Source organism: Pelodiscus sinensis, chromosome 11 (assembly GCF_049634645.1).
Source record: "Pelodiscus sinensis isolate JC-2024 chromosome 11, ASM4963464v1, whole genome shotgun sequence".
Taxonomy (NCBI): Eukaryota; Metazoa; Chordata; order Testudines; family Trionychidae; genus Pelodiscus; species Pelodiscus sinensis.
In genome coordinates this window covers 47,006,235-47,018,669 of record NC_134721.1, presented here as the reverse complement: position 1 = coordinate 47,018,669, position 12,435 = coordinate 47,006,235, and the positions used below count along the sequence as shown (strand labels likewise).

The window sequence follows — 12,435 nt, the reverse complement described above, 5'->3', positions numbered from 1 at the left end:
TGTTATACCTCATTCCAGGAGGAGTAACAGTTAATTCGAACTAAGGACTTAGTTCAAATGACCGTTTCACTGCTGCGTGTAGCTGCGGGCAGTTACTTCGGGCTAGTGGAATTTCAAAATGGCGACCGGACGGGAACATGCAAATAAAGCCCGGGATATTTAAATCCCAGGCTTCATTTGCAATTTCGAATGCCTACATTAGCCTCCCTAGTTCGAACTGGGGGCTAGTGTAGACATACCCCTTGAGACTGTCACCTACTGGGCTGATCACCTGCTCTGTGGGGTGCCCCATCATGCTGCCCTGCTGAGCCAAAAGCTCTGGTCTTCCCCAGCAAAGCCACTGAGTTAGAGTAATAGCCTCCCAGCAGAATAACACTGACACAGAGAACAGCTCTCAGGGTTGACACAACACTCTGATGCACAGCCCCAATGGGAACAGAACCCCAGATAAATCTCTCTTACTCTGTATAAAAGCTTTACACAGAAAGAGCTCATAAAGTTTGCTCCCCTTTTCAATGACAGAGAGATCTGCACTAGGGGGTGTAAAATCCCGTCCAATTGGCTAAACGGTTAAACGTAGTTCTAACACTGTTTAACAGTTTAACCCATTTAAAAGATGGTGGGGGCCACTCCAGCGGGGTTAGATCAGTGCCCCTGCCCACTGGAGTTGGGGTAAAGCAGCTCCTGCCACAGGCAGAAGCTACTTCAACTTGGCTGCTAGCAGCCTCACCCAGCTCCCGTGCCCAAGGGGGCTGCCGCTGCCACTGCCCTCTCTGCAGACTGCTCCATACCCGGTGAGCATTGCCAGTTAAGGATGATGCTTGCCAGGTAACAGTTTAACCGGTTACCCATTAACATCCTTAATATGCATAGCTGTTGTTCTCTCCCCACCTTTTGGTAACAATTATTTACACTGGATTTGATAATAAACAAAAGTGATTTTATTAAGTATAAAAAGTAGGATTTGAGTGGTTGCAAGTGATACAAGAAATTACTAAACAAAGACAAAACAATCATGACAGATAAGCTGATTACTCTAAGAAACTAGTTAAGTGCAATTCCTTACCCTAACAGAAGTTTTGATCATCTTTTCTCACAACCTAGGCAGCCTAGCTTGGGCTTGATCCTTCCTCCTGTTCAGTCTGAGATGTTTCTAGCAGGCATCTTGGTGGTAAACAGGGGATGTCCTCCACTTGCCCACTCCCCCTTTGTTTGGTTCCCTGCCTATAAATAGGTATTGCCCAAAGCGGGAATCTTTTGTGTTCAGCTTCAACCCTTTCACAGGCCCATGGAAAAGTACCGCATCAAAATGGGTTCCAGCATCAGGTGATCTGGGCACGTCTTGACAGGATCAACTATATAGTACAGGCTCAAAGGAAAAACAAGATTATCCACAGATCCCTGTCTTGAGCACCAGGCCATAACGTTCCTTAAGTATCAATAATGGTTGTCACTAGCCCACCTAGATTAATAAACAGATTTATGCTATATATTTCTACTTCAAATCAGAAATGGTACACGCACACAAAAAGAATGAACAAATTCAGGAGATTACAAACACTCCAACGATAGGTTACAAGCCCCATTCTGCATGAAGCATATTTCAGTTCTATGTATGCATATTTAAAAACACATTTCCATAACAAATACGGGGGTGTAGTGTCACAGTCTTCAAAGCTAAAGTTCTAGAAACTAGAAAGTAGTCAGTTGCCTTATGCTGTCCCTTGCCTTAGATCCGTGTTTCTCAAAGTGGGCTGTGGGCTGCTGCCGGGCCGTTCCAGTTTGTTTACTTGCTCTGCAGTATGGCTGCCATTGGCTGTGGTTTGCCGTTTGCAGCCAAGGCGAGCTGTAGGAATCAGTGGCCCAAGCCACGCTGCTTCCCGCAGCTCCTCTTGGCCGTTTGCAATGGGAACCATGAGGCTTTATGGTTGCAGAGCCAATAAATAAACAAACTGGAGCAGTCTGTTAGCAGCTTTCTCAAAGTGGGTTGAGAGCGAGAGATCTTAAAAAGTCTTGTTTTTTCTGGATAACACTTTTGTCCAGCAGACTGATTACTTCAGTGGCTCAGTATAGGAACGATAAGCCTTTCCCTATAATAATACGGCCTTGGTATTGTCTGTCCTGTTCTCCCAAGGCATGAATCAAATAATATATTTTAACAAGGACCTCTGGTTCAGAGAAAAAAAAATCACTGCAATCTACAAAATTTCTAGCAGATAATATATAATTCTTTAAACCAAATGTCACAAATCTCAGACCTTTCAGCTGTCTCTAATAAAAAATTAACAAACACTCCCTGAATTTTGTACTATAAACAAAAAAGTTACATTTCTCTAATGATTTCCAGATTTTTCCATCTTTTTTTGTCTCTGATTGTACTTAATCTTAAGTTAGCATTAGATAATACTTTGTAAAAGGCTTACACAAAGTTTTGACTTAAAATTAAGCATCTGCAATAAAAGCTTGTTTTGTTATTTTATCACTAAAAACATCATGGTGTATTAGAGGAGAGAAGTATTGTATGGAGCATTATTGGCAGCAACGGTTTTCTGGCATGAAGGGTCTGGAAACGATAATTTGGCAGCATTTCATTTAGAAAAACAAATAATTCATGTTTAGCTGCTGTTGCTGCCAATATCATGTTATATGGAAACTGTTCTTTTGAAGACTAGATGGCAAGATTAATTGTATTAAGCATAGACAAGAAGATAGGGAGGAAGATTATAAAATTTAAGTTTTTTTTCAGGCCTTTTGGAACTAATTTAAAATAAAAAGATGTAGGTTTGGAATAAGGTGTAGCGCCCCCTCTCTACCTGGTTACCTTCTTTAATGCCAATCTGCTTACAGGTTTTGATAGATAGGTCTGGGTTCTTCTGGATCCCGCAACCTACTCAACTTTATTTTTTCCACTGGATTTATTTGGCGGTGCCTCCACCATCCTCACTCCTTCCTGGCAGAGTTACCAGGGCAGCTTGGGAGGAAAATTCTAACCCAGGGGAATCCCCATGTACTTGCCAGATAGTTGGAGACTCCCAGAAAATAGCACAAACACATACACTATAATAAACACAATTAAACACAATTATATTAAACAGGAGACAAATAGAACAGGGTAAAACTATTTTTAGGGTCACCGGAGCCCAGCAACTGTAAGGTTAGTGTCCCGTTGGTACATGTACTTTGTTGGGGCCCTTGATGACTTATGACCACAAATTTCTTCTCTGCAGAAGTTTAGCAGTGAGGCTGACTGGGTCCAGTACAGCCCAAAGGACTCACAAGTGGTAAATCCCTACATAGGTTTAATATGCAGCAGGTAATTAAATCCCCAAACAAATTTCCTGACTAACTAAAAGATGGTGCACTCACACACACCATGAATGAGCCTCAGGGTCAGAGATGACTCAGTCACTGCAGAGGGGCTGGTCTCTTCTGGCAGGGATCCTCCTCAGGCAGGAACCAGGCTGCTTCGGTCCCAGAATTTCCCCTCACCACAAAGGGGTGCAGGGCTCAAGGTGCAGGCCGCACAACAGCACCAAAATTCAAACTATAATCTCCTACCCCAGCATTCAGACACACACACAGCAGGCAGCCGCCCCAAACCAGCAGACAGAGCAGAACTGACCATGCAGTGACTGGTCTCACCCAGGGAGCCGGAGAACCAGCTCCGCCTGGCGGGGGAAGCCTCCCAGCAAACTCCACAACTGGGAATCAACAGGGGAGACATAAACCCAGCTGAGGGATCCTGCCTTCAGGTCCCTACAGGCTAGTTCTCAGGGGGAACCTGCATGCAGGCCTGGGGCTTACTGGCTCCCACACAGCCAGTCCTCCCCTTGCCCTGGCTGGCTCCAGACTCCCCTCAACAATGGCCCTCCTTCCCCTCCTGAATTCCCTATGGGTTGCCGGGCTGACTCTGCCCCTGATAGGGAGGGGGAGCCAAGGCAAACTCAGTGTGCCTCTCACTGAGCTGCCAGCAGACAGAGACCCGGGAATCTAAGTAATCTCCTTGGGGGTTACATAGGGAAAGGACGTATATTTTCTGTGCCACAAAATAGAAGATTGTTCCACTGCTTTGAGTTGGTGTTATACCCATATTACATGTATAATGGGTCTGATGTACTCCCAGGTTTCTGCCAGTGGGACCTGGGTTACAGGCTCCTTTAAGTGGATAGTCTAAGTGTATACAGCTCTGTTCTGGGGAGGTGGCATGGCCAGTGCACCTGGTGTGTAATTCAACATATCCCCAAGGTAACCTGTGTGTACAAACCATGCTGTAAATTTAAAGCCAAACTCCTATGGCAGAACCCCATGAGGAGAGCCAAAGCATACACTGCCACCCACTGCAAGGAAGAAACCCAAGGAGATGCATCAACTTGCATCAACTGCAGACGTTTCAACCACAGTATATTTTTAAAGTACTTTAGATGGGCTGTATGTATTTTTTAACTCTCATCGTGTCTTGTATGCGTCTGTCGCTTGCTGAAAATAAGTAGTCATAGATTCATCCTGGCCATGGGAGCATATGGTGGCAGTGAGCATGACTGACCAGGATTTGACCTGCAGCAAGTACCATATATGTTCGAAAGGTAGAACTTCTGCTAGTTAGTTGATGTTAGCGCTAAGCAGGAGTGTTGGTGCAGTCCCCATCACTCAACCATCTGAACACTTGAGAACTGCACAAGTTGTTTGACACAAACTCCAGGATGGCAGCAATTTATTTCTGAATGGATCTGGAGATATGTGCTCCCTACTCAGGTGTAACTCCCTCTTCATAGTAAATAATACCCCAACGGGAAGACTTTTTATTATTGAATGGCGTACACAGGTATGTTTATTTCAACACCTGCGATAGAGAGAATGATTCAAAATGGCCTGGCAACTCTACTGTGTTCTATAAAATGTGCATTGGAAACCCTTTCCTTCAACTTGAGACAAAGGTTTAATTCAACAAAGGCTGTGGTTTTCAGGGGAACTGATTCTCTGCAGCCTGGGAAGTGAAACATGACTAGGACCTTCCAATTAAGTATTTTAAAAATTCAGTACGTGATATTCCAGAATTAAATGTCTGTCCTGCTTTTCAGCTTTGCAATGTATAGGGACCATTATTTGCCAGTTGCTTTATGATCTAGAATAAATTATATCTATTGATTTTTCTATATGAGAGACATCTCTAAATTTGGGTATGCTTGTTTGGCTAAAATTAGCTAGTGAGGGTGAAAGGGAAAAAATTATTCTTGCAGCTTTTTCTATGAAGTATGGCAAGTTTAGAATCTTTTCTCTCTCTCTCTCTCTCTGTCTCTGTCTCTGTCTCTCTGGTTCTCTCAATTATGTAGCATCTAAAACCATCCTCTAACATGCCAAGCTGGATTGAAAGGTGTTTTGCACATCATTTTAAACCAAAAAGTGAGAAATTCTGCTGTTTTCTTCCACTAAATCTCTGTGATCTTATAGAGAATAATTAGGAAATAGATTTAAGTAGCAGTGGCAGCAGGGGTGGCCCTAGACTAGCTGCCAGCAACTGGTGCCCTAGGCGAACCATGCAATCGGCACCCCCACCTCCAAACCCCTCAATGATATTGCACCACCATTTGGCGCCCCGTTTAACTTGGCACCCTAGGCGACCGCCTCGTTCGCCTATATGTACGAGCTGCCCCCGAGTGGCAGAATAAATGTATATTAGAAGATTTACTTGACATTGCTTGGATCTTTAACGCAATTGAATTTTGTTTTCTGAAAAATAAAATGAATATATACAGGCTTCATTTAAATCATTGCTCTGGGGTGGGGCTAGGGCTCAGGGATTCAGTATGCAGGCTGCCTCAGGGAGAGAGGACTACCCCAGCTCTCTCTCACGCAACAGCTTGGGGCCAGATGAGAAGCACCTCTCAATGGCTATTACAGCTTCAGCTGGCACAAGCAAGGGAGGGGTGTATGTCCCCTAGCTGGGGCCAGGTGCAAGGTTTGTCTGCCCCTAGCATTCCCCAACCAGGGTGAGGAATGCAGGACACTGTGCAATTTCCCCATGTTCCCTGATGAAGGGGAACAGCCAGAAATATTCCTGTACAAATCAAAGTGGGGCTTCAGCCTCCCCCTCCTTTGTCCTCACTAAAGGGTGCTAGGGTGGGAGGCTTGAGTCTGGGGCATTCCCGGCCCAGGTGGGTGGAGCATCTCCAGCCAACCCCTTTCACCTGCCTGGTGATTCTGTCACTTTTCTGCATTGTTTATAAGAAGCAGTCCCATTCCAGGCACATTCCGTATTCCTGGCACAACGAAACCCTGACCTTGTTTTAAGTTATGATAAGAGGAAGCTGGTTACCAAATTTGATGGGCCTCGCTCTTACCGTTTAGGAGGCGTTCTTGAACAAACAGGTAGTCAAATAGACAAATTCTTTCATATGTAGTAGATTTTAAAGGAAACTTGTTTTTTTGTTATGGCTCTTCCTACTTAATTTTAAATGTATCTGGCTGTTGTGATGCAAGTGTAACACTAATGAAGTGTTGTACCTTTAAGTAAAGGTCTCAAGCCTGACCTGTGTTGTGTGGGTTTCTTGTTTGTGAGGCTGGAGGCATTTTCTCATTTTCACAGTTCAGCTGGAAACAAAGGCCTCCTTATCCTTGCAGGGAGCTCTTAAGAGCTGACATCAGCCTTTTCCCAGCAGGCATCATTTCTGCCTTAAGAGTCCTTGCAGAGGGCTGGGAAGCCTGATAGCAATTCCTTTTCATGACATTTTCTTTGCTAGCTAGCAAATCAAATGAGCAAATGCCCAGGGCACAAAGAGCTAAAGAGGTTGAAAAAAGTGACATGCCGTTTTTTGTTTTAATTAGGAATTCTCATGTGCATAACTTTTCTCTGTATTTGTAGCCTGAGGATGATTATAGGGGGCGATGTACAGTGGGTAAAATCATTGCAGTGTGATGACTGTAAACTGTTTTCTATCTTAGCAAATTGTTGGATCAGATCAGTATATTTTGTGATAAAATGAAAGTGTTAATTGATACTTACCTTTTAAAGAGTCATCTAGATTTTGTTTTACTGGCAAAGTAGTACATCAGTTTTACCATCTAAAATATATTTGGAAAGAAACTGTTGTTTTCCATCTGCCTGCAGATTACCCCAGATTGAAATTTAATATTTTTATTTTGGGATTTCACCATGCTAAATACATATAAATATTAAACGGTTTCCCCCTATAACTCTTAATTATAGTTCATTCAAATTTGCAGAATTAAGATTGTTGTTGAAATGAACTTGCATATGAACATTTCATAGTTCTGTTGCAGCAGATTGCAGCTGTGCAGCACACTTTTGAAGATTAATCTTCTCTTACATAAGAATTGGCTTATCATAGGGTAGGTCTATACTACACAGCTTTTAGCAACAAGGCTATGTCAACACAGACTTGTCTCTAAAATGAGTTTGTGTACACCAAAATGCCTCCACCCCCTACAAGGATGTTTTGCTTTGTGGACATAAGAGATGATAAGACAAAGCTCAGGTCTTCACACTTACATTCTGCTCAGACAAATGCCTTCTCACAAATTAAGTTTGAGACCAGCTCCATCAAAGTAAGTAACTTCAGAGTGTGCAGGTTGCTGTTCTGTTCATATATTGTTGTACTGGATTTCTGTATTGCAGTTTGTAGGATCCCATTGGGCACTGGTAGGTCACCGAGAGGAAGGAAGTACCTAGGCCTGCCCATAGGGAGGGGAAGAACTACTTTGGGGCACAGTGATTGAAAGGGGCCCAGGGCTCCCAGTTGCCACTATTGCTGTTGTGGCAACGGCAGCAGCCTGAGCGCCAGAACCTTTAAATTGCCACTGGGTCACCACATAGTGTGGTCTGTGCAGTGCTGAGGGCCGGCTGCCCAGCCCCGGCCCTTCTGTTTGAGGCCCTACCCCTTCAAGGAGTGAGCCCTGTCCCTTCTACTTTTCCCAAGGGCCTGGCAAGTCTTTTGGCTCCCCCCCATGTTGCTCTCTAGTCCAGTCTAATTGTCCCAGTACCCTGCAGATAGGGTTGCCAGATGGTTTAACCAAAAATACTCCCCCCGCCCCCCACCAAAAAAAACACCAGGGAAAAAATTCTGTTGGGGGGGGGGACGGACAAAAGGAAAGCTGTTGAGGGGGGGAAAAAAAACTCTGAGTTATTAAGAAAATAAATAAATAAATACATTAACTATTAAAACATCATGGCACCTTTCAGAGTGCCTGAAGAATCAGAACAGGGATAGGAACAGGGGAGCGGTTAAGCACTAAGACCCAGGGAAGGCATTGCTCCCCCTTGGTCTTTAGGCTTTTTGTTGGCGGCCATTTAGTTTTCTCGATCAAGCCAAAACGCAGCTTTCCTGCGGAACCTGGTAAGCAGAGGGCCCGGGAGGGCTGGGGTGTCGGGGATGGGAGGCCAGGGGGTGGGCCCAGTTGCCGAGAGTGTCGTAGGGTTGCGAGGTGTCTGGTATTTTCGCCTCCTGGCTGGGGGAAAAAAATCAGAAAATACCGGGCATTTTAAGTGTCCAGTATTTTCTGATTTTTTTTTTTTTTTTACCGGACAGAAGGCGAAAATACCAGACTGTCCAGGTCAATACCGGACACCTGGCAACCCTACTTGCAAAACATTGAAGATCTCACAGAGAATCATGTACATTGTCTTTTTAATGGAGATTCCATTATTAACCAGAGTGTAATATAGCCTAGTCCAGAGCCCCCAGAATTTCCTTCCTAGCATGAGGCTGCTTTCTGATGTGTCTTTGAACTCAACTCAACATTTTCAATGAGACCCTCTTGGATCTGTAATTCTCCAGGATATCAGTGGAACTTTTACAGTGTAGGTCTTATTGATTAGATCTTGGCTTATCCTTTTAAAGAGGCAGCAGTCTGTTCAAATGATTACATGGCTGAAATGGGGCAATTTGAAACTCAGCATCCTTCCCCTCACCTTACTTCTGCAAAAAGACCCCAAATTGCTGCCAAGAAATGCAGATTAATTTTTTATTAATAAATAATTCCACCTTAGTTGTCATATTGTGCACTCTTTTATCAGCAAAAAGCCGAGCATGTGGTGTAATGGGTTTGATCAGTAATCTAGTAGTCACTATAAGAACCTCACAGAAGCCCAAGATTTAAGAACATAAGTCTGCCTGAATTTGGGAAATCAGTGCTTCCTGAGCGGGGTGATTTCCTGAATCAGGATCAGAATTTGTTCCACCTTCTGTCATGATGCCAAATCCTGGTTGAGCAAGAGACCTTATATTTACAAAACTTGCTTGTGTCTCACAAATCTTTCCTCGCTGAATGCTGTAGGCAGCAATAAGTCAGTTTGAGAATGTTGACTTGTAAGCAGAATGTGTTTAACCCAACTCCATGGGTAGCTTTTTATTGGGGAAGAGGGGGTACTTTCCATCTCCTTCAGAAAGAGCACAAAACATTGTACACACATTAGTGCTTTATCGCACAACCAGCTTGTGACTTAGAGGAGTGGCATTCCCAGGGCCAGATTAAGGAGGGGGAGGTAGCCGGGCAGGTGCCCGGGGCGCCAACCTATGGGGGGCGCCTGATTGAAGTGGTAAGGGGCACCGCGCACCCAGGTGCGTGGCGCCCCCCCATAGGTGGCCGCCTGGGGGCGTGGCCACAGCACCCCATACATGTCAGTCAGGTGCCGCAAGCCCGGGGCGGGTCCGTGCATGCGCCACATGCCTGCTGCCCAGGGCACAAAAATGGCTCAGGCCGGCCCTGGGCATTCCCCTAGTATAGATGTGTAGACATAGATACAGAAATAATTGACTTGATGGTTATGGTCATGAGGAGGTCTGTGGCAGAGTTGGGATTAGCACTCAGGGCTTCTGGCTTTTAACTTTGGATAAATTATCCCTTATCTACATTGTGGTAAATTTTAGAGCCACCAGTATATACCAAAGCCTAAGTGCTAACCAAGAGGCAAGGAAAGAATTGGTGCAGATTCAAAAACATACCTTAGATTTATATGCTAAGCATATGAAAACACAAAGGTTTTGTATATTTGTTTGTTTTATTTTCATTAACCATTTTCCCAGATGTTTCCTGCAATTTGACAGATGTACCATTTACTAGAAGGTTGCACTCTGGAGAATTAGAATGTTATGGACACAGTTGCTATAGACAATGACTCTTTAAGGGCAGGAATTGGAATAAAATCTTACATTACCTTCTAGTTGAATAAGTAATTTTTTTCTCCCCAGATTAGAAATGCTGGATTCATCTTCTTTAATTTTCCTCTCATTCTGCAATCTGCTATAAAAACATGCTAACTGACTTTAACTCATTCCTTCCAAATTACTGAGTGCTGATTTTCAACAAATGGTGTTATTTCTCAGGGTTGAAATGTAAAAAGTGTTTCTTTGTCTGTTTCTCAGAATCCATGATCCATTTTCTAGTAACCACTTTCAAGCATTTCCAGCAATGAATGTCCCCACCCTTTTGGTACCTAATTTGAAACTGGATACTCAGAATTAAAAGAAAATAAACATAAACACGGGACAACTACTTCTAGCACCACTAGTCTTATTTTTGACATTTCCAAGGAATATTTACTTTGAGAGGAAAGCTGAGATTTTTTTTCTATATGTCTTATCTGGCCACCCTTTAGAAACCTGAGAGCCAGCTTCCTGTACAATAATACTCTGAAGTCTGCTGCTTTGTTTCTTCAGAAGCCAGGAGTGTTCCTGCAATGAACTTCACTAACGAACTTCCTATCCTTTGTATTCCTTTAAAAAAAAATGTGAAAACAAGTTTAAGCAAACCTAATGTCTAGCAATAACAAAAACGTATGTGTCTTTGCCTGTGAAGCACACTTGGGCTGATACATTTAATAATTCTGCGAGAGCTTAATTCTATATAAATCCTCCAATACTATGTTGAACTTTCCCAAGAGCTCTGTGCGGAACGTTTTATTTTCAACGTGCAGGCAGACAAGGCAATACCTTGCAACACAGCTTTCCTGGAAAGACTCTTATTCTGACATGGCTGCTGCCTGCCCAGCTCTTTGTGCAGGAGACTGCTGCCAAGTTTGTGAGGCCCAAGGCTTTCTTGTGGGAGGACGCTGGGCTGTCTTCATGCTCTTTGGCAATGATTAAAGTGAGGTTAGTACCAAAAAACCCTTTCATTTTATTCCCTGATCCTTGCTTTTTCAAACCAGATGGCAACCCCATACTTTCAGCTGTACTTAATTTAAGCTGGGAGGCAGCGAGTGTTCTGCAGAGGTAGAGTAGAGAGTCGATTAGTTGCTCAGGAGGGTCAGAAGTGACTTTCTTCCCAGCAGCACATCAGACCCAATATTGCTGACAGGGTAGTTTGCTTACAGAGTGGCCAGGGCAGTAACTGCTGCATTTAGTTGCTGATTCTCGGTCCAGCTGGTCTAGTTATAAGGGTTAATGTTTACAGAGGCCTTTGTTTTGTTAATTAATTGGAAGTAACAGTTTCATGTGAAGGCTGACATGTTAGTACCACAGACAGGAATCATGTGACAGTCTGTACAGACAGTATTGTGCATAGATCTGAAAGAGGTTGGTCGCTGGTTTAGGAGTATATCCTGCTTTTCCTTTGAGTTGTTCTTTTGCCAGGATTTCCTCCAAAGGAAAGGGAGTGTGTCTGTTTTTAGTTTCGTATTTATCCTTCAAGTAAATTACAGGGAAATAAAAGGTCTTTGCAGCAATTGAATTCTAAAGGTTCTGACCTCAGTCATTTGTCCACTTTCCTTAGTGGAAATTTTGCTTGAATCCAATGTTATTTTTAATTGCCTTAATATAGAAAATTTAAGGATACCTGGTCCATACTTTTTGATAGAAATTAACTGTGCTTTATATCCCCTGTTTAAATACTGTGCTGCAATTCAGAGGCCTGTCTGAGACCTCTCATTCCTGCATGTAATTTATAGTTTCTAAAACATAATAGATACTAATATAGGCAGAGGAAGCTTGCATACCTGCATACCAGATTTGCTTCTTATTCAAAAGTAATGTTCAGGAATTGGATTACATCTGCCTAGGATTAGGCTTCCCTGTTTCATCAGTTATTTAGTAGTTATGTTCCCTTGCACTGGCTTGGGAGTGCAGAATACCTGTGATAAATAGTGGGATATGTATGAGCAACTGTGTACCTTGATAAATACTTTTCCTAACCTGTCTGAGGAAAGTCTCAGAATGAGAAAGAGAACACACATGAATCGTTGTTTCACGTACTCTTTAATGTGATGCACATGTATGATTACTGTTAATAATGGAGGAGGTGAAGGTTAATTCATGTGTTCTTGCCAAAGTCCTGCCCCTGGAGTCATTGTTTTATAGAAACTGTGTCTTAGTTTTAGGTTGACAAGGTAAGAAGATACAGAGGTGCCTCACAGTTACTTTTTTGGTACAAAATACATATGAACTCATTAAGATGAAAAACTTAATAGTTTTCTGTCGTGTTGTT

The 12,435-nt window shown here is 43.2% G+C and overlaps 1 protein-coding gene across 4 annotated transcripts in view; it reads left to right on the top strand.

Annotated features, from left to right (window-relative positions):
- VGLL4 (vestigial like family member 4) overlaps positions 1 to 12,435 on the top strand; it is a 153,763-nt gene that overhangs the window by 109,671 nt on the left and 31,657 nt on the right. Inside the window, exon 1 of one of the 4 annotated variants that reach the window (XM_006117611.4) lies at positions 10,277 to 11,105. The exons of the other annotated variants lie outside the window; for them this stretch is intronic. Within the exon in view, the coding sequence (XP_006117673.1) occupies positions 11,092 to 11,105 (14 nt within the window). The 5' untranslated portion in view covers positions 10,277 to 11,091. Of the gene's footprint in view, positions 1 to 10,276; positions 11,106 to 12,435 lie in introns of those variants that run through there. 4 annotated transcript variants of the gene reach the window in all.